Here is a 20,396-nt window from a genome sequence, read left to right as displayed (position 1 = left end):
GGGGCGCTAAATTTAGGTTCACCTCCAACCAGTTTATAAAATCTCAGAGCACTTCTACCCCATCATTCGGCCCATAAAAATTTTCTCGTCTTCATAACCTCAGCGATGCATCCATAGACATCTTGAAGGTTGACAAAATGTGACTTTCTAGCAGTCACGGAGCTTCTACACTTTAAATCAGCTTGCAAGCTGGGGTTGCCCGCCACAGACTGTTGTTGTGCCATCTTTTACTTCCATTCGTCCAGGCTTCTTTTCCCCTTGACTGTCGCTAAAGAAGAGGTAAGTTGTTAGATGATTTAATAACTTCATCACAGCCAGAATTTTGTTGTAGGGAAACCTGACATCCCAGTGCCCCCACAACAAGTAAATGCGCAGGGAACAGTCGCATCGAACCAAGCGATGCTACCGACAGGTACGCTCATTTGTCTCCCCAAAGGAGCGCTTCTCTCTATAATCGTCATAAACGTAACACCAAAATTTTGGCAATTTTTCGCGAAGAGCTGCCTCCTTTTCCTTCGGGTACCCCTCACATATTCGAGAGACACGCAGGTAGGGAGGCCTAGATACAAACTCTAAGCACTTTAACCATTCATAGGTAATTACATGCACCATCTAGCGCGCACACAGCTTTGCGTCTTCTTCAATCGTTAAAAAGGACTCTCATTCAACAGCACTCCCTGACGGACGGACAAAGCAACTCCGAAGTTCAATCCTGCTGTTTGATATTATGTAGAGACAGTGATGTAGAAAGCGTTTAAGTAGAGCTTGGGTCACTACAGAGGTTGTACGGGAAGCTTCGCTCGCGTGAGCTCAAAGAGTTCAGGAGGTTTGGGGGCTATGGTCCGGGATAGCATTATTCTTGAGTGTTCCTAGTCATGTCTCGAGGTGTGCGGGGTGTCAGCCTGCCGCCCGATCCTACTGTCTCTAGCGGGAGACAGTCGTGAATGAACATAGCGCCAGATGAAATTCCTTACTCGTCCCATGGATGTTGACGCTGCCATCACCATTTGACTGATAGGTCGAAAGCCGTGAACACTAAATCTCAGACTCACATGCACATGCCTACCACCTCGATCATAATCTGTGTATGGCTTGGAGAATACCTACCTCTTGAGTTATTCAAACACAATCAGCAGGACAGTGACTCTCCCCTGCCCCTTACTGGAAGTTAACGTCAGTTGTTTCACCTTAAAGCTCAGCACATGTGGAAACGTTTCCTGTATGACCCAAGCACATGTCATTCTGCCTGCCGCCAAGCCGTGGCTTGCCTAGAGGTGTGGTACCTAGTTAGAGCCTGTACTTCCGACAGTTCTGTTTGATTAAAAGGGCCGTCAGCAGCTTCATGTTGGCAGGTCTGAATATCGTTTTTAAAGCCCCACGGGTGCAGGTGTTTCCGTGTAAACGCCAGCGTATGCAGTGCAGCAAAAACTGAAGAATAACTCTACGGGGGTGTAAGTATGAATGCCAAAGAATGGGCGTGGGCATCCCACAGCCTCAGAGGTTCGTTCTTCCTCGTTTGCCTTGTACAGAAGCCCTAACTTCCCAAAAGAAGAAAGGCCGTTATGGGCGGCTCACCTAAAAAATTGCCGCGACACGTCATGCTAGGAATGAAATACGAATTATAAATAGGATTCTTAAAGGGAAGCGGAGAAAAGGCAGGAACATTTCGAAGAACACGACCTGATCCTCTTTGCTCCTCTTCAGACAATCGAAACGCAAGGAAGAAACAGGACTGAAGTGGTAAGGCCCCAGCGTCTTCGAGATCCCCTGTTTTTAAAATCTTTCTTCTCTTGCTTCAATATGCATGTTTTTGCCTCCCCCTAGCTTTCCTAAATGAAACAGTTTCCAAGCATTTACGGTTACTATGCATTTGCCTTGTCAGTTACGGCCCCTGAAAGCATTAATTTAGTTTTGCTAGCACAAACGCAATTATGTACTGCATAGTTTTTGACAAAATTGGTAAGCAGCATCATTGCTGACATTAGAGGCCGACGAAGAGCTTTTCTTTGGAGCCTAATACTGCCTCTGGGCTCAGCTAGTGAACACCCTGATGCCTCTCAGCATTCATGCTCCCCTCCTTCTGGGGGGTCTCGTTCCTGTACCAATTGAGCACTCTCTACAAGACTTTCTTCCTCGTGAGACCCACACCTCGACTCCGCGCACACAGCGTGCAGCGCTAGAGTGTAAGCAACAAGGGGAACTCACAGTTCGTTTCGGTACAGCAGACACCTCGGGGCTGTATAAGATCTTGTTCTCCCCCCACGAAAAAACTGAAAAAAAATCGAGATCCTTCAAGTTCGATGGAACAAGCTTTAAAGGCTACGACTCTCACTTTTGTCCTTAAATGGCCGTTTACCCTTGCGGTCCCAAGTATGGTCCAAAGAGACTGTTGGCTGCCCGTATTACCAAGGCTAACACATGGGGCCATATGAAAGTGATGGTTCTTTAGCCACAGCCCATGCTGCCCGTAAAAGAACAAGCAAGCCACTAAAATACACCAAATTTCATTCACCTAACTTTGAGAGTATAATTTAAAGCTATCTACGAACATCCGGTTCCGGAAAACGTTGCCTGTTTCTCCAAGCCCCTCACCAGTCGGGCAACTGTGTGCTCTGTTTACATGCTTCTCCAAAGACACTAAGAAGGGACAAGCGGTTGCTTAAAATACGGTCGTTTTGCTGCCTACTGTATGACGAACAATGCGTGTTCACTACAGTGAGTACAGTAGGACTTTTGCTCCACACAGATTTCTAGCAGTATCCTTCACTCAATCCTAAACCTCAGCTCGAAGCGTTAGTATCACGACACCCTCTTGTGTTATTTAAATCATTAAAAATGTGCTAGCAAAAGCATTCTTTCGAGCGGCACCAAACACTGTGGATTAAACCGGAGCAACCTGTGGCCATCCGCAAGGGAAACACACTTGTCTTGCCCCCGAACGCGTCCAACGAGGCTTCTGGTAAAAAGCGAATTGACGTTGAGCCGCTACGGCAAGGCCAAGTCCTGTGAGACTTCTAGCTCCACGTTACAGCTGAGCGGCGCCAGCGCTGCTGGGTAAACTACGACATGGTGACAGCAACCACATATCAAGGAGGGCTCTCACCAAGAACGGGTGTATGCCACCATTAGAAACATTGCCGAAGTATCTAATTGACAGGAGAGCCCATGGACGGTGGCCGGGGATACTGTTGGATCAGAGTGGCACTCCTAGATCTGAAGCTATCTGGGGACTCTACGGAGGGGGCTTCGTAGGGGGGGGTGGCATTCTCCTTTGAGGAGCCCTCTTCGGGAGTTCTGACGGCGGCATTGTTATAACCTTGCTCCTTAAAGCTATCCAATTTTCTTTGAAGCTTTACGGAGTGGCGGATGAGACCACGCACAGCAAGAGACAGAACTCTCACCATCCGCCTCAGACGCATGTTCTCCCGTGCAAGCATCTCATAATCCTGTGGAGCTGCTCCTCCATTTTCTGGCACTTGGCCCTCTTGAGTGTTCGTTTGTGTATTTGCATGTCCACAACTCTCTGCCTCGTTCTCGCTGCACGACACAGGGGCCTCGGGCTGGACGCTGCTGCCCGTTGGGGAGGGTGGCTGATCCTCCTCCTGGTTACCCATGCGCGCCATCATGAGCCGTCGGCGAATAACTGGCAATACAAGTCTTAAGATGGATAGCACCCGCTGCCGCCTCTCTTCGGTTGTTGCCGTGGAGGAGTCACTAGGGAGCACTTGGTTTGCTGGTGAGTAGGCTGCGGCTGCCTGGTTTGATATCTGGGCAAGTTGTTTGGTGAAGGGCATCTTCACCCGGCGCTCGGTCTTTATTCCAGCTGCACCTTTTGATTTTACTTTGATCTTGTTGAAGTTCAGGCGGGCATTAAAACCATTAATCCGTAAGGTGCCTTGCGTGGCGGACACCGAATTACCAGCTGAGAGGAAGCGTGCAGCCCCCAACTTTACCTTGAGATCTCCCAGCTTCTCCTTCTGATCTTCAGAGGCCGCCGTAGAAGGGGTTAGGAAGCCTCTTGGTGAATTCTCCAAGGAAGCTGAGGCCATGCTGGACGTAGCCTCCGCAAGCAAAAGGAAGAACAGGAAGGCCCCTGAGGGGCAGAGGACCTTTCGCCGGGACATTTTACAATTTTAAAAGATTTGAATAGGAGCTCTTCTGCTGACTTCTGTCTAAGAGCGGATGAAAGATCTAGACACCGCTAAGCCAACGGCCAGCAGATTCCTCAGGAAACTAGGTCGTCGATGCTGCGAGAAAGCGTCAATGAAAGATTGGCCTTACAGAGAGTTGAAAAAAACCATATATATGCTATTTGTTCTGCGAGTCAACGGCAAGCGATTGGGGGGGCGCGAGAGAACCTGAACATACTCACTGCGCAATGACTTTAAAAAGTGGTCGACGACACTTGCCGATTGGTCGGCCCTGCAAGTCCTAAAGCAGTGTCCGTCAAACCACCCTAGTTTCAAAATTCCTGCATAAAAGTATGAGCAATAAGACTCTTGCTTTCCGCTAGGAAGGATGTGGTCTCGGGAAGAAGTCCCAAGCTGGGTCCCGCCGTCCCTGTGCCTTGACGCACCAGGACGGATTGCAGCATTCGCTTTGTATCGTTCATGAAACACGACGGAAGGGCCTTTGCTCTCAGACCCACCCAATTACAGAGCATTCAATGAAATAGAGAGTCTCTGTGAACGGTGTGTAAGGATGCCTCAGATAACTTTGGTGGAAACTATGGCGTTCTGGCGGCTGTCCGGTGGTTCTCAGCGCTCGCCGCGCTGGTCAATACCGGCGCACGACGGAAGGACAGCTCAATATCTTCAATAAATACATGGAAAAAATGTACTGCAACTTTGCGTCCTTAGCCTAAAAGCAAAGGCCGGGTAATTCAGGCACCCAACTCGTGGTGGCATATCTTTGCCGATACCTGAATAGCCAACGCACTGGAAAGCTTACAAGGTTAACACAGAGAGCAACCCTTCTAATTATGCGGCCACAGTAACAAGGCTGAGTAAGGAATTTAAAATTTTTGCAACGAAGCACTGCGAGAACCATTCTACTTGTGCTCTGCGTTACCGCTGAAAGCTCAGCATTCGTACAAGCAGCGGACTCGTCGGGCTCCCCCATTCAGTTATAGCTAAGCGTTTTCGCACAGGCTATGCCCTGGGATGGAACACTTTGCTGTGCTGTGCTTTCTGAATGCCGCTCAGACTAATGCTCAACACTAACCCTCCTGAATCGAGCAATATACAGTGCAAAGCCACACTTCAACATATTCTACTACACTAGATGTATTCACCTAGGGAATAGTGAAGAGTTGACCTATTGATTTGCCCATCCATGTACCTTGTTTAATTCGGAGTAGTATTTGCTGCTAATAGGAAGACGCAGTGTCGTGTACGTTTGGGCTAGATGCTATGGGTTACTGTATACCTGTGAATCCCCGGAGTGCTCAGAGGGCGCGGCTCGTTTCCTCTTAGCTGCCCCTCTTGCCTCATGTCAAAACTTTGAGTGACGTGGGTTGGGAAATTGAGGAAGTTCCTTCGGAAACACTCAGTTGTTAAGCAGGTAATAGCCGGTAAAAGACTCTCTCCGTGGAGACTTTAGAAGGAGCGTTACCCACACCAAGCCCTCCTGGCGCGAGGCACAGTTTTGGAGACGATGTCAAATTTCTTCTGATCAATAGAATTCGGTAGTGAATGACGTACCGGAGTAAGTTAAAACATTCCGCCTCCTAGGCCCGCCACGATGTACGCAGCTTTTCGATGGGCGAGACCAGCAACTGTGCAGCCGGATCCTTCCAGGAAGGTCGACCTACATGCAGTGCAAAAATTTGGGGTTGGCCGATTACCCCGCTCAAACAAGATCCAGTTCAGCGGCATGTAAAACCCTTGCATTCTGGAAACCGCCGCGGAAGGCATGGAGCGGATGGCAATGGCGCCTCATGGAACAGCCACATTCAACGAAATTACGACCGATGCATCCTTGATCAGTCCAAATGCAATATGCTACGTACATGGGCGCAAGCATAGCCCTGCATTCTTCTCCACATACCCCTAGTCTCAATTTCCTCCTCTATTCTCCACAAGGCCAGCAGCCTCTTCCAAAACGCCGTGTGAATAGCAGCTACAAAAGAGCTTTCCATGGTTACTTCCGGCGTTTAAAGTAGTTGCACTCTGAACAATCACCGTGAGCTGTCACTGGACTTTCTTCACTTTTTGCTCCTCTGTTTGCTCCGGCAGTCGGGCATTTCTGTATAGCCACCGCTGATACATGAGAATCAAAAACACGATGTCATCACGGAATACACTCATCCTGAATGCGCATGTCAACCCGCACACACAAGGACCATGTACACATGAAGCGGGAACCTCACATGTTTAGAGTGAAGCCTGCGACGGAGCCTTCCCATGAATGCGGACCCGAAACACAGGAGCCACTAGATGGCACGTCAGTCTCTGGCCGTCTCCTGCTCATTTTGAACTTTGAGTTGTGGGGATCAGCTAGTGTGCTCATCATAGGTACCGATGCATTTTGGGCATGCGAATGACATAAGCGGCGACGTCGTCCACGAAAGTATTGACGAACTGGCAGCAAAGGACACGCCACGGCATGTACTCCACGGATTTCAGGTAGTAATTCCTGAACAGCTGTGGGGTCATTGCGACGAATCCCAAGCCGTAACAGCAAACTGCCGCGCTAGTGATTAGCCACGACCACCTGAAACCCCAGCACATCTATCAATTTGTACGTCTAGGCAACACAGCAAATCTGTACCTCCGAAGGCGCCACGACATTTTCAGGGTTGCAAGAATAAACGGGGGATGGCAACGCGGGAATCGGGGTTGCGACAAGCTCCTAACCATCCTTTTTGGGGTACGTATACAAGTTGATAGGCGGCAACCCCGATGATTAGCGGTGCGACCAAGAAAAACATCAACTTGCTGAGTGCATATGCAACATTGGAAAGCCACAAGGAGGCTCGCTAAGGCCCCACTGCTAAGCACGCTTGCACGCACAGAACCAAGCCATCTAGTTCGTCTTCCGTGCAGTCGCCAAGTCTGTTATACTAAGTGCTTCCTGCAGGTCATCTGACGACTGCCTTCTCCTCGGTTGCCCACCGCATGCATTTAGACTCGAATGCTTCAGCGCCTTCGCGCGTCTTGTCATCGAGAACTGGAACTTGAGGAACCCCTTTTGGATTTGCACCACTGGCGTCGGCGGCACCCTTGCGTCGTATGTGAACAAACGGGTACTGAGGCTTCACTGACACTTGAACCTAAGGCCACATGACGAAAGACCGATTGCCAAAAAACACAATTGATGGCGGCAGTACGCAATGGATGCTTTGTGGTCCCGAACAAGGTATTGGAAACCAGAAAGCTCATGAAATTCTCAGCGGGAGCTGCGACACAGCCGCAAGGTCTTAGTACATTACGCGAAAAATTCGATGCACGCTAGAACGCCAGCGCCAGCAGCCAGTGCGCGAGTTGGTAAGGGGCAACCCATTCACTCAAATGATGAAAACGGACAAACTTGCTGATCTTCCAGACGTTGAGGAGGATATGAAGACAAACAAAGAAAAGAGGAAGCTTGGAATCGTTCTCGTGGAGATACAAGGCGACTATGACTTCGGTCAGCACCTCGTAGGCCAGAGTTCGCAGCTACAACACTCACCACAGCACGAAAGTTTCAGCTAATTCATGCATACGCGGTGCTTTCGCATGGGAAAAGATGTCCTGACGACACATTCTGTACCACGGAAGCAACAGAACTGGGGACTCTACAGATTTCGAGAGCCATTTATGGACTTGATGGAAGCTGGAGAGCACAAGCCTCACAGAAAAAAAGCCGCTGGGGTCCTTCTGTTTGCGCCAGAAAGAGAGATCTGCCTGCAATGCCGTGAGTTCGAGGAAGCAGTGTGCGAGGGAGAAGAAGAATATGCAAACAAGGATCAAAAAAGAGTTCTTCTTTGCTGCCGCCGCTGTCGTCATCTTCAACGAGTTCATGTCGTACGCGTCGAGCCCAAACCTTTGCTCTAGAAGCGCGAAGCTTCCCGTCAGCATCTGTTGTAAGTACCAATACGCATACCCTATAGTGGACACGCAGCAGAGCACGTGGCCACCGAGTTTATCGATGGAGGGATGCGCCAGTGCTTTTCAGCCACAGATACCGGCATATGAAGGTCGCCTGCTCCCACTCACTATAGAGGGATATTCGGCTCTTCAGCTAGAAAGCCATTCTCCGTTCGTGGATGCTGACCGACCCCTAGGGGCAGGGCAGCGTGCGGGTGTGGCTAAGGGGAAAGCTGAAGTAGGGAGCGAACTGAGCTGAGCTAACATACCGACTGGCTGATACATGACGTTGATGAATAAGGGCTTGTTGAGGTTGTCGGCGTCGGCGTCGGGTTGCACGGCGTCCAGGGGGGATGTCTCAAGGGGTTGGTACTCGTCCTGGGGAGAGATGTCCGCGCTAATGAAGGGTGGCAAGATATAGGTCTGCAGCCACACACGGAGTAGGCTTTCAAGCTGGAAAATAACAAGCCATCAATACAGTGGGGAGGGGTATATGGCCCGCATTGCGTCGTGGAACTCAGAAGTGCGGGGACGGTGGCGGCAGAATGCGGCGATGAGAAGACAGCTTTTCTGTAGAGCTGTTTCCAAAGAGAAATACGCAAGACGCATGCAACCATGCAAAGCGGCGGCGCACGAAGTGGTCAATTCAAATTAGGGGGGGTTGTCAGTCAACACATGATGGAAAAGCGTAAGGACGTCCAGATGGAGCAAGCACATTCACGGGGCGCCACTCCCTACGAAGACACTTCTCAGATCAGCCTGTTTCTGCATTACAACTCAAAGAGCAGTGAACTGTGTGATCTGCCTGCGTGCATGCCTGTTCCTCCGCGTTGATGAAAGGCCAGTTCTGCCCAAGCTTGGCTTTCATTGTTGGCAGGTGCAGTGGCTGGTGTTCGATCACGGGACCGACCTGCGGAGCATTCAAATCACAGAAATCGGTGCGCTGCCACTAACCTCCGCTGCGAGTTTAGCCCTTGAAAGAAGTATATTCTTTCGGATCGGTGCCGCTAAGCATGCAGTCGGACTAAGCCGTCTCTGAAAGAGAATCCCTTCACAGCTAGCTCACCATCACGAACTCCGGGATGCACTGTATGGGGGCGCCAGGCACCTGCAGCCCCTCAAGCTTCTTCTGAAGGACGCTTCCCGTTGGATCCTGCAACAAGTATCTCTTGATGACTTTGTGCTTCTCTGAGAAATAGCCAGTCAACACAGGGCCACGGCCAGCCAAGCCGAGTAGGAGGAAACGAGCAAACTCAACGCATCTTGCGCGTTATAGTGGTGGTGGTGGCTTTTACCCGCTGAGTGATTGATCCAAAGATGGTCGAAAGGCCTACAGGGATGACTCACCGGGCACCATGTAGGTCGTGATACGGCGAACTTGATGGAGCGGCAACTCGTTGCCCTCTTCATCAGACACAAAGACGTGTAGATAGAGGGTTTGGTTCCCTTCTCTGAAGCAGCGCATTACCACCCTACTACAAAGTAGCATGGAGGGAATATGGGGAGGAAGCGCTAAAACGGTGGTCTCATAATGCAAGGCTCTTATTCAAAGCCCTAAAATTGGGAAACCCTCTTTTTCCGCTGCTCCTCCTTCAAACCCTCGTGCCTCTTGCCCCCATATTTCCTCTAGCGTTCCGGTCCCTCTGAGCAGCCGACAACCTGGTAAGGGGCACCACAGTCGCGGGGAAAGATCACCTATAATGGGGCGGGATTCCAGCCGTAAAGGATGCAATGTTGCCGCTTGAGACGTCCAAATAATCTCTCCAGGCCCTCCAGATGCGGTTAAGCCTCTTAAAGGCAGAAAAAAGATGCCCCATCACCCATCCTTTCTTCTGTTTCTTCTTGGTCTGGGTGTCTGCCTTGCCATGATCCTTCGTGCGGTCCGAGGAAGCCTCTGACGGTGGCTCTTCTGCATCGTCCTGCGTTGGGCTTTTTTCAGCTTCCTCCGCCCCTGCTTCGACCTCTGCTTCAGAATCCTCCTCCTCCTCATCTTCCTCTTCATCAAAGGAATACGGCTTAAAGCGAGAGATGCCTACGAGGCTGAATTCCTTTGGCATTGAGTTCTTTTCCTGTAGATGCCAAATCATGTGCTGCCGGACCCGGTCTAGGGGGGGAAGAGCCGGATACTGAGATATCATCATGTCGAAGTTCAGATAAGATCCCTTCTAAATCAAAAGCCAGCACACGCGCGACACCCTTTAAGGCATTAGCCATAAGCCCATAGAGCCCCCGTGGCTGGCAGCTGCCAAGGGCATGCGTAAACAGGGAACATGCCTCTGAGGGAGCTTCTATGGACTTACGTCAATCTTGTTGACTAATACATCCGGTAACTTTTGTAGTTCTTCCCTAGAAAGGCCCTCGAGAGACTGCGAAACACGCCCCTCAGCCCTTGGGGCCGAGGTGGCTCTATACAGGTCCCACATTGTGTAGCCGCAGTAGGCGGCGAAAAAAAGCATGACCGACTTTCCGAGCCACCCCATCGCCAATGCCGCTGGGTTTTTACGTGCACCGAGCCAAATACGAGCAACAGTTGCCAACGAGCTGTGCCACCGGGCACCCGGTCTTCCCGGCTGACTCTCACACTTCTGGGAAGGGGGCTTGCTGGGGGAGCCCAGAGCCTTAGATTAGCCCTCGCTAAGGTGTTACGTGCCCCTAGGTAGGCCTGGTACTGGAGTGCCTGATGGCTCTGCGGGCAAACGCTGTCGCCGAAAAGCCTGCGCACAGGGCGCAGTCGGGGGTTGCTCGTGACGCCGAGCTTCGCAGTGGAAAGAGCAATGAAAACCGACAGACACAGGGTAATAATGATAAATGTAGGTTAAGAAACAGCAACAAAAATTCTTTGAAGGAAAGACAAGTGCCAATTCGGGACAACACGTTCGGCTGACACACACAGAATCAGACAAACAGGTGCTTCCTGTAGCTCTCTTTGGGGATCAACCGCTGCCAACACATGCACATGCATTGCAGAAATCAATAATGTCACCAGTCATTCATGCAGCAATTTCTACCTAATTCATATGCAGGTCCGCCGGTGTTCCTCCACAGCCCCGCCAGCCCCATTGCACAGCCATTCTCAAGGACAGGGCGGGACCTCCTAGGAATTATATTGCGTGTTTATGTTATATGTTTCAATGAATCACAGTTTTATTGGCAGAGCTCTAATGATCTCTGGCGGAATTGGGGAGTAACTGACGCTTTGTTGCTGCCGTATCTCCAAGTTAGCAGCAAGCCAAGCGCGTGGCAGTCTGAAGTTACAGCGACTCCTCTTTTAGGGACTCGTTCCCTGCTTTCCTCTTTGCGCTCAATATACGGGTGCTTGCATGACTGTTCATACTGATTGCAGGCCCTAGTTTGCTTGTATCAAATTACTGCGCAGGGCTCCGCTACACTGACACTCGCACCAACGCGGTAGGAAGCATGGTGAACGGAAACTAAACCGCGGTGGAAGTGTTAACTCTGGACTAAAGTGTTCTAGTGCCACTCATAAAACTCGGCTCTCTGGTTGATAGCATTCCTTTGTTTTTGTGGTGCATGCACTCGCCCTCGATACACCAGAGAAATGTGGGATGTTGACGTGTGCGTTGTTTTGTTAACGTAAGCGCGATATCGGGTGTCGTTTATTGAAAAACTAGCCGCACCCTGCCTGGCCTTTTGATAAGTTACACTAGAGATAGTGCATCCTAGCGTAACGGGGGGCATATTTTTATTGTGGCAACGGTTAAAAATGCAATTGCGGCTCTAAGGTTGCAGGTTTCCATACGAGCGATAGGCTAGGAATACCTCAATACCGTCGTAAAAGTAGCACTTTAGCTACAGGAAGATATCCTGCATGCGCTGTCTCAATATGTACTTAGCCCAAAGACGAACTGTGTGCGTGAAGCCTTTTTGCACAGGGCATCGTAGATGCTTTGGGTTAAAGGTTTGGGCTTGAGCATGACAGAAGACACAGCCTACATGTATGATTCACCACAAAGGTTTGGTACAGAGCAAAATAGAAAGGTACAACGCGACTGGTACTGACAGAGTCTTGCGGAGGGGCTGCTGGGACCTATCATCGTACCCTGTGTAGAAACAGATGAGGAAGCGCAAGGGCTAAATGTTTACATGGGCAATCCCCCCTTCTTCTTTAGAGAGACCAGCTGAACGCAAGCTGTGGGAAACGTTGTAGACGAATACATGCACTGGAGTTCGAGCAGAGTTGAGAGTCTTTAGAAGCACTTGAAAGGAATAGTAGCAAGTCCTAGTACCTGCCTTCACCCACTAAAATCGAAGGTGGGCCATCGACCGGGTATCCAAGAGCACGGTTTTGCTTCCTGTTGTAGAACCGTTTTTCTGTAAGGTAATTGTTAGTGAGGACTACCTTAAAAGCAGACTGACAACTGACCAGCGTACCCAACCAAGAGTCAGGCTGCCCAACCCAGCAGTATTGCCTGCCCCTTTGTTGCTTATCTGATGCCTTTTACCCTAAAGAGTGTCCACAAAGAATCCCGTTGTCACTAAAGCGTAAAGGTTCTGAAGATGTAATTTAGGATGTTTTCTCAGCGGAAAAAATAACCCTCCTTGGCCTATCGCCCTCCAGGCTTCTATCCTGCTGGGAGAGAGGACAACAGAGATGCGTGCTGCTGCGCCCTTTGCGCACTCTTGGCATTCGACCACAGGTGCACAACAACTCTACAACAGGCCCACTACGGATAGTGTAACCGTATGCACATATACGTGCTACTCTTCTTGAACAAATAGAATGTCACCCCAGCGATAGAACTAGCACTTGAATGGCCCTTAAGTGTGCATATATACTCCAGCAGCAACTGCCTCAGTGTGTGGTGGCCTGTTACATTTCTGCTTGTCATTGCTCCTCGAATGTCTGCGTTATTGTGCTGTTCAGCGAAGCTGCACGGCAGGGCGCACATTAACGAGGCGTTTCTGCAAGCTGTAGAATAGTAAGTCAGATGTGGTGGAAAGCATCAGCCGCAGTCACTCTTATGCATAAAGATATAGGACACCTCGTGCGGAGAAGAGATCCAACACGCAGCACAGATAAGAGATTAAACAGCTGGTATGGCTAGGAAATGGAACAGCTAGTACCGAAAAGTTATGTTACAGCTAGTGCAGATAAGCAATACGAGAGCTTGTACAAGTATGGATTGCGACAGCCAGTGCAGAACACAAATGCTGCATTTAGTACGGATAAGAGAGCACAGAGAAGGTGGGTATTCTTAGGGGGCCCTGGAGCTCTCTGGGGCCCTGTGAGTTGAAACCGACAATCCGTTTTTTACCCTGTTAAGGAAGAAGGGGATTCCTCCTTGCACCTATTTTCTTATGGCCTACTACTTTCTTCATTTTAGTGATGCCGAATATTTTCTTTTAATTGCGTGGACCTTCTTCGGCGTACAGCCGCCAGTGTCTTTGGGCAGGGCACTTCGCTATTGCCGTAGCCACACCAGGGGAACGATGGAAACATCCTGTTCTCTAATTGACATAGAGACTCTTCAATAAGCGATATTTTCACACTTGATACCGAAATATCTGGGTTTCTCACAAGAAGAAGCAGGCAAACCTGTGCTAGGCCCTGTGGCTGAGCCACTGGTCGGCTCCGCCTCGGCAGCTGCGAGATGAGTAGCTGACTCCCATCCATCCTCCGAAAACAATACACTTAGGAGGCCCCAGTCTGTGTTATTTCAACTGAAGCCTGGCGCCCACAGCTACCGAACGGAGGCTGTAGGGAGGCTGAAGTGTGTGGAAGACTCAGGAGGCAGGTACTGCCGCTCATGGCTTCCCCATTTGAGACCCTTGATTAGGCATTCGATGTTTTGCACCATAAAACACAGATTCTTTGCAACGCTGTGCCATAGCCCGTTTTGGAGCGTCGTGGTACTGCGCCCCCCATTTTCCCACCAGGAGGCCCCCGCGGTTGAAGGCCTCCTCTCTGCTTTCCACCCCCTCGGAGGTAAAAGAAGCTTACACTCGAGTTCTTTGGAGCCTCTGGCAATTTGATTCTTCCAGAAAGGCGTAGACCGACGAAGGCTCACAGGGGTGCCCGAGTTAGGCGAAAAGGGTCAAGAGGAGGGAGGTCCTCACCTCCCAGAGCAGCGCAACTCCAGCATCACAAAGAACGACCGAGGTGATGGCGATCCTTGGTGCAGCAGAGGAGCGTCGTCTCTTCTCTGATGGTGCCGTAGGAGCACTTATGCATTGGTGCGTCTCCGTCCTCTGCTCATTTCCGATGGCCATGAGTCCCCTGGCTTGAGGGGGATAGAGAGCCACTGACGCACACCCCTTCCCCTCTCCCCCCCCGTTCCTCAAGGGCCTTCCTCTAATTGCCTTGTCTTAGGTTTGCGACCTCCCTCTTAGGTTGATATTACTATTACTAGTACTGTGCGGATCACTTGGTCAATGCGTGCTTGTATTCCTACTTGGAATCGTTTGGCGTGCGGACGCTGCAGGCCAGATGGCTATTCGGTAGATGCAGCACAGTGGGTATCTGAGGCCTGTGACGCATATTCCCGGCCTCTTGGTGCCTACTCCAGAGGTTCTCTTTCTGCCGTCGCTCCACCTGCTTCAGTCGGTCCTCTAAGAAACGCCTCGGGGGCCCTCGAGCACCCCCCTGCGGCTTCCGCAGGGCGTTTGAGACACCCAGAGAGGGTCCCTCATGGCTCAGGCTTATTTTCGGATGCTCTTTTTCCCTCAAGGAGTAGAGGGGATCTGACGCCGCAGGATTTGGTAGCCCTTGGCGGCGTCTCTACTGGTGGAGGGGTGTGTTTGTCAGAAGGCCAGCATCAACAACGTTGTTCCCCGACGACTAGCGGGCAGCAGCGTCCCTCGGCTACATGGGGGGGAGTGGTGTTTCAGCCCTCTAGAGAGCAGCTCCGTCTCAGGAGTCGTTGCCTAGGCCGCCGTCCTCACAAAACAATTGCACGGGCTATGCATGAGTCCGAGGTTCCAAGTAAGCAGCACATGCGGCGTACGGAGGCCCTTGCAGCTCTCGCTCAACCCAGTCACATATGCGTTCAAATTGCGCTGTATTCGACCAGTCTCATTCTTCGCCTCTGTGGTCCTGCGAATTGCAGCCTGCGAGACTTCTGCCCGCCGGGGTCACTCGACTGAGCTGCGCTTTGGAGTCTCCCCGAGGAGGCCTCTAGGGGGATCTCAGGGCCCCCAGATGGATGCCGCTGATCCTTGGCAGCGAAGAAGAGCACGTTTCTATTCTTGCATGCCAAAGAGGACGGGAGGCGAGAGATCGGCAAGCGGCGCAAGACCACGCCGTTGCTGCAGGGGCGAAGAAGCGCAGACTCTTGATAGGGCTGCAGCCGCATCAGCTGCGGCACCCGCATGCCAACTGCTGCTCCAGACGCAGCATGAGATTTTGAAGCAGCAGTACCAACAGGTAGAGCAGTTGCGTGTCCAGTTGCAGCAGCTGGGGGACATGCTTAGTACGCTGAGGCTGCAAGTTAGCGGCTCCAGCCAAGGCACCACTGGATCTCATACCACTCCCATTCCCCAATCCGCCAACACAGCTATGCCCTCTGGAGGCCTCCAAAACACGGTCCCCGAGGACGCTGATCTGGATCCCTTGGATGTTGAATTGGGTGATGACTACCTTGGCTGGAGTTTGGATCCCAGAGACTACAAGTAAGTGTGCCTGGCTCTAATGCACACGACAGGTGCCTCCTAACAAAGCGAGCGAAGGTTTCAAGGAGATTCCTAAGTTAATATCATGCCTGACAGTCTACATTTATTCCACGTATGCGTGGAATAAAGATCACCACATGATTAATGTATTAGAACGAAAAGTGGAATGGCGAATTTAACGGCGGCGTGTGACCTTTTTTCAGGGAAATGCCAGCAGAGGCGTTAGACTGGATCCCTCCTGCCGGCATTCCTTCGGGACAGCCAGAGCACTAGTATCAAGCCTGCTTAGTGGCGCCACCAGCAAACAAGTCGAAAAACGATAAGAGCCGCTCCCCCGTACATACAATAGCGCTGATTGTTTCTCTGGGTTTTGTATTTAGTACTGTGCTCGCAGTGGAGCTGTCATCAGACAAAGCCCACTTCATGGTGCCTGTGGAAGCCAGGGTTTGATCTATTGCTGAAAGGCTGTTTAGGTTCAAGAGAATCGGCGAATGGCAAGCTGTATATAATCCCCAGCCTTGAGATGATCGCTTAGCCGGAGTGGCAAAGGAGGTGGCGAGGGTGAGGCCGGGGGCGAGGGGAGGCGGTAGTCTAGGATGGTAGTGCGGGAAGGAGGGCAGATGTACTTTGTAACAGAGCCATGCTCGTAGCAGGAGGTACGATACGTTCTGACGCATCTAGAATGGTGCAGCCACATAAACGCTGCCTCAGATGCCCCTAATGAGCTGAAATTCGGGGCTTCCGCATCTGCGGTTAGATACCCAACACTATGGTATAACATACCCACCGAGACATTCATCCAAACGTTTGCCGCATCGAGTGAGAATGGCGGCATGGCGCTGCTGACAGACGCTTTAGGTGCGCCATCCTTCTGTCGGATCTAACCCAAGTAGCCGTGGAGTTTATGCGCTGGATGGCTCCATACAAGGAGAAAAGTGCCACCAGCCTTAAACACAAAACTTATTAAATTCCAGATAAAGCGCTTAAGGGCACAAGTGGCACGCAGCCTTACAGATACTCGCGCTTCAGGATTCTCGGGGCTGCAAGGGTCTGCCAGTCAACCCTCCATTTGCCGCCCCGCAGTTCCCTCCGTTACGCCCCCCGGGGAAGCAGCGCACGAGGCCTCCAGCTTATTTGAGCCATAACACTTGAAATAAGAAGTTTCCCTTTTGATTAACCCCCTGGCGCTGCGCAGCTCGCTTACTTTGCCACGGGCTTCCAGGGGGGGGCGCGCGGCTTGGGGACCTTCCGCTGAAGTCGTTGCATTTTTGTTCCCTCTTTGGGAGCATGCGGCTGTTCGCTTTCCTTGCACTCGTGCACCGCTCTATGTCATTTCATGAGCTCATTGGCTTCCAGCGCCCGTCATGCCTCACACACGGAGCTGTAATAACCCCCTGAGGGATCTGCTGCTCCCCGTCGGCGCCGTGAACTGTCTTCCATCCGGAAACTTAAGAGCCGTGCTTCCTTACTCCAGTCTCCTCTGATTTAAGCAGCTGCTAATGAAACGAAGCATACTGTAGGGGTCTCTTCTTTCTCCCAAGGACCCGTCCGTAAGGGTCGAGAGAGCGAGCCAAGCGGCAGCAAGGGCCCCCGCATCTTGTAGCCGCCTGTGTTCACCCCCAGCCCTTCACGCTTTCAGAAATGGAGAAACTATTTCCACTGCCTCTGATAGACTCGCCAGTGAGCCCTGCATTCCCGACACACTCAGATTCCTCCTCTGTATATACAAGTAGTAGGCAGCACACCAATACTGCAGCTTGTTGCACTTCCTCTGTCTGTAGATTCACGTTGTGCCTGCTACTGCTGCTGCTGCATCTGGGCCCCACATGCGCCGCAGCAGGCGTCAGCAACGCTTCATGTTCTGCACCCCTGCACGCCACGCGCAGCTAGCGGCGAGAATTCCCTCACGCAAGCCCCCGACTATGGGTGCCCTGATGAGGGGAAATCTCAACTGGCAGAGAGGAGAGCCTCCAGAGGATCTGAAGAGCGTTTCATCCCTTTGAAACGCCCCAGGAAGGGAGGCCTGGAGGAACCTGCATGCGCAACACCCGCCCCTCTCGGAGCAGTTAACCATGATGAGATCAATGAACATAGGCTCCGCTCTCCAGCCTCCAACTCGCGTGCCGCATGCTCCGTCGCTTCTCCTCCTTCCGCTATTGCAGTTGCATGTGGCCCTGCTCTCAATAATGGGCAGCCAGCAGAGTCAACGAGAAAGGAGGAAAGCAGCGCCACGACGACATCTCTGAGTGAAGGCATTGTACCTCGTCATGAGGGGAGAACTGATGAGGCCAAAGGCGTTGCTAAGCCACACGCCGCCTTATCCGTAAGGCCCTCTGCCTCTTAAAGGGCTATATATTAGTAACTCCCGTGCAGGCTGCACGACTTTCTAGAGGACGACAGAAAGGAGAGTTGAGGCGCGATGGGCGCGGCGCTGCTCATGAAATGAACATTTTCGCTGATGCTGTGCTGTCGTCGATTCAGGATACATCATGGGAGACCCTCAAGGCACTTTCCTTTGATAGTCTGAGGCGTGCAATATTCCGTTGTCTACAGGATCTGCGGGCTGCAGGGGGTGTCCCCTCCGAAGGCGGCCCCCAGGATCCTGGTCGCTTTGCAAACCACGTGGAAAATATCCTGGATGCATGCAACTCGGAAGATTTGGCGCCATACCTCCAAATTTTTGCTGTTTGCCTAACTCAGGGGTGTGAGCCGCACTGTCTCCCCATGGAGGCTAGGGTGCTGATGGTGGAGTGTCTTTCAGCGCTCAAGGCGACGGGCTATAGCGTTCACGTCCGGCGAGTCTTTGAGGAGTATCACCGCCTCGTGTCTACCTTGAGGCGGAGAGATGTCTTGCTTGCTCCTCTCAGCAACGACAGCATTGCAGGTGTGGGTAGGTGGGGAAGTAGTTGCTGCGCCTTGCGCCAGGTGGCTGCAGCCGCGGGGCCTGAAGACGGCCAGCTAGCTGATTTGTGGGTTAGTGCGTCGCGATGGAATCAGACGCCAGAGGAGGCTCAGGAGAGCGATTTCCAAGGCAGCGTATGCAGAAGTAGCGGCAGGCCCGAGGACTTTTTGCTGCATTGCAAGGGAGTCATCCTTAAACAGCTGCGATACTTACGCCGTATCGCGCCTGTATGGGCCGGTAAGTTGTCTGCTGCAGCTGCTGTAGCGGCTGCCACTTTTTCTCCATACTGCTCCCTTTCGTGTGGCGGCTGCTGCTGCGAATGCTGGAGGCGTGGCTGGCAAGCGTCCGGCGCAGCTGTATTTGGAACTAAGGGTGCTATATGCCCGTGTTTTCAGCCCGCGATCGGTCCTACCAATACCATATGGAGGCAGTTTTGGGAGCAAAGACTCCCAGCGAGCTCGCAAGGTATTTGCTGATCCTCTCCTCGCTACAGCCCGATCCAGATGGCAAGCATATAGTATCCGTCGGGTCTCTTCACGTACGCCTCTCTCGATATATCTACGAGCCGTTGACGGCCCTCTTCCCCAACTCCTCCTCTCTTTCTTTCTTTCTTTCTTTCTTTCTTTCTTTCTTTCTTTCTTTCTTTCTTCCTTTCTTCCTCGCAGCTTCGCCTTCCCTTCCCCCAACCGACATGACGCAAAACACTGGAGTACACGCCTTCTTTCTGTTTACTGTGGCCGATGAGTCCAGAACCCACAGGTACAAAGCTATGCCTTGAACCCCGTGCAACCCATGTGCCACTTGCAGGACTGCCTTCGCGAGCTGCATCTTCTTCAGAGGACCGACTCCCAAGAAGGCCTCACAGGGGCCCTCCCGGTAACGCATGCAGAGCTAGCACAGTGTCTTGCTGCAGTACAAAGCAAGCGAAATTTGGAAGGGGGGCTCAGTGGCCCCTTGATGACCTTAGGGCGCAAGCACGGAGCCCGGACAGTCTCTGCATTGCCGGCCCCCTCCACCCGCGCTCAGAAGTACCGCTTGGTCTCTCCGCAGCTCGAGGCTGAGGTGACTGCCAATCTGCAGAGGCTGTCCTCTCTGCCTTGCGGGGACCCCTTTTTGACAGCCTTTGGAGCACCTAGAGCCAAAGCGCGTGGCGAGGACCCTTCCCTAATGTACGCCGAAGAGCTCATGGCGGTTGCTGCTGGCGCCGCTGACCCCCCCACTGTAGCCCAGCAGTGGGCCTTTACTGAGTTGCAGCGGCTACGGCAGTACTGGGCAGAAGGTATGTTTCCACTCGCCACGAGAGAAGAGGCCTCGCTTCCTCCCTTGGCCCCCCCAAGCACCCCCGTATCGCTTTACTCCGCACCAGGAAGGCTGGGCTTTGCCTGGCGTATGCCCAGGACCCGCAGCACGCCATGTCCAATAAGCACGGCGAGAGGCACAAACGCCTCTTGTTCAGGGCATCATTTTCCTTCCGCCACGCATTGCAGAAATGGGGAGGCCTCCTCACGAGCGTCCTTCCAGAGGCTATCTCCTCCACGAGCCGCGCTGCAGTCCAGCGGAACACGTGGGTTCATAAGTCAGGCTAGTTGAGAAAATTGCAAACCATCCGAGGAGGATGTGAGGCCCCCTCACTGGAGGAAGGGGGGGCGTTTTTCTCAGGAGCTTCTTTGAAGCGCTTTACCAGCCCTCAAATGCAGGCCATCTGGAGCAGCGGCTAGTCCACTGTATGCTAATTACAATGGGTTTTCGAGCACACACGCTACAGTTATGTAAGCGTGCAGCTGGTTCGCTGGGGA

At 52.0% G+C, this 20,396-nt stretch overlaps 4 protein-coding genes across 4 annotated transcripts; 2 read left to right on the top strand and 2 right to left on the bottom strand.

Moving 5' to 3' along the window:
- Nucleotides 1–3,146: 3,146 nt before the first annotated feature.
- On the bottom strand, nucleotides 3,147–4,049 carry LOC34619577. Its single transcript, XM_022732862.2, has one exon. The coding sequence runs from the start codon at nucleotides 4,047–4,049 to the stop codon at nucleotides 3,147–3,149; it is 903 nt and encodes a 300-aa protein (XP_022587422.2).
- Nucleotides 4,050–5,850: 1,801 nt separating this feature from the next.
- On the bottom strand, nucleotides 5,851–10,549 carry LOC34619576 (cleft lip and palate transmembrane protein 1-like protein). The gene is made up of 13 exons (XM_026334812.1): nucleotides 10,370–10,549; nucleotides 9,765–10,234; nucleotides 9,417–9,520; nucleotides 9,136–9,257; nucleotides 8,887–8,979; nucleotides 8,339–8,492; nucleotides 7,836–8,086; nucleotides 7,527–7,658; nucleotides 7,116–7,273; nucleotides 6,858–6,938; nucleotides 6,520–6,714; nucleotides 6,201–6,309; nucleotides 5,851–6,069 (listed from the first exon to the last, which is right to left on the bottom strand). Exons 1-13 carry the CDS (start codon nucleotides 10,547–10,549, stop codon nucleotides 5,851–5,853), a joined length of 2,268 nt encoding a protein of 755 aa, XP_026190597.1.
- Nucleotides 10,550–14,193: 3,644 nt separating this feature from the next.
- Nucleotides 14,194–15,971, top strand: LOC113146689. Its single transcript, XM_026334811.1, has 4 exons — nucleotides 14,194–14,264; nucleotides 14,513–14,878; nucleotides 15,342–15,698; nucleotides 15,902–15,971. Exons 1-4 carry the CDS (start codon nucleotides 14,194–14,196, stop codon nucleotides 15,969–15,971), a joined length of 864 nt encoding a protein of 287 aa, XP_026190596.1.
- A 1,368-nt stretch (nucleotides 15,972–17,339) lies between these two features.
- On the top strand, nucleotides 17,340–20,190 carry LOC34619575. The gene is made up of 5 exons (XM_026334810.1): nucleotides 17,340–17,475; nucleotides 17,585–18,021; nucleotides 18,072–18,837; nucleotides 18,996–19,138; nucleotides 19,408–20,190. The coding sequence occupies exons 1-5, from the start codon at nucleotides 17,340–17,342 to the stop codon at nucleotides 20,188–20,190; spliced, it is 2,265 nt and encodes a 754-aa protein (XP_026190595.1).
- Nucleotides 20,191–20,396: the final 206 nt, after the last annotated feature.

The sequence above is a fragment of the Cyclospora cayetanensis genome, unplaced genomic scaffold (genome assembly GCF_002999335.1).
Source record: "Cyclospora cayetanensis isolate NF1_C8 unplaced genomic scaffold, CcayRef3 CcayRef3_contig_50, whole genome shotgun sequence".
Taxonomy (NCBI): Eukaryota; Apicomplexa; class Conoidasida; order Eucoccidiorida; family Eimeriidae; genus Cyclospora; species Cyclospora cayetanensis.
Note: the sequence above shows the minus strand (reverse complement) of the source record. Positions and strands in the feature narration are given on the sequence as shown.

Coding starts and splice junctions, on each gene's coding strand:
- LOC34619577 (XM_022732862.2), bottom strand. CDS start 4,049: ATGGCCTCAGCTTCCTTGGAGAATTCACCAAGAGGCTTCCTAACCCCT.
- LOC34619576 (XM_026334812.1), bottom strand. CDS start 10,549: ATGGGGTGGCTCGGAAAGTCGGTCATGCTTTTTTTCGCCGCCTACTGC. Junction 9,258..9,416: donor CACGACCTACATGGTGCCCG/GTGAGTCATCCC, acceptor GCTATTTCTCAG/AGAAGCACAAAGTCATCAAG. Junction 7,659..7,835: donor ACCCCAGCGGCTTTTTTTCT/GTGAGGCTTGTG, acceptor TGAGTGTTGTAG/CTGCGAACTCTGGCCTACGA.
- LOC113146689 (XM_026334811.1), top strand. CDS start 14,194: ATGGCGATCCTTGGTGCAGCAGAGGAGCGTCGTCTCTTCTCTGATGGT. Junction 14,879..15,341: donor TCCCCGACGACTAGCGGGCA/GCAGCGTCCCTC, acceptor CCGTTGCTGCAG/GGGCGAAGAAGCGCAGACTC. Junction 15,699..15,901: donor TTGGATCCCAGAGACTACAA/GTAAGTGTGCCT, acceptor ACCTTTTTTCAG/GGAAATGCCAGCAGAGGCGT.
- LOC34619575 (XM_026334810.1), top strand. CDS start 17,340: ATGGAGAAACTATTTCCACTGCCTCTGATAGACTCGCCAGTGAGCCCT. Junction 17,476..17,584: donor TTGTTGCACTTCCTCTGTCT/GTAGATTCACGT, acceptor CGCCACGCGCAG/CTAGCGGCGAGAATTCCCTC. Junction 18,838..18,995: donor TATCGCGCCTGTATGGGCCG/GTAAGTTGTCTG, acceptor CCGTGTTTTCAG/CCCGCGATCGGTCCTACCAA.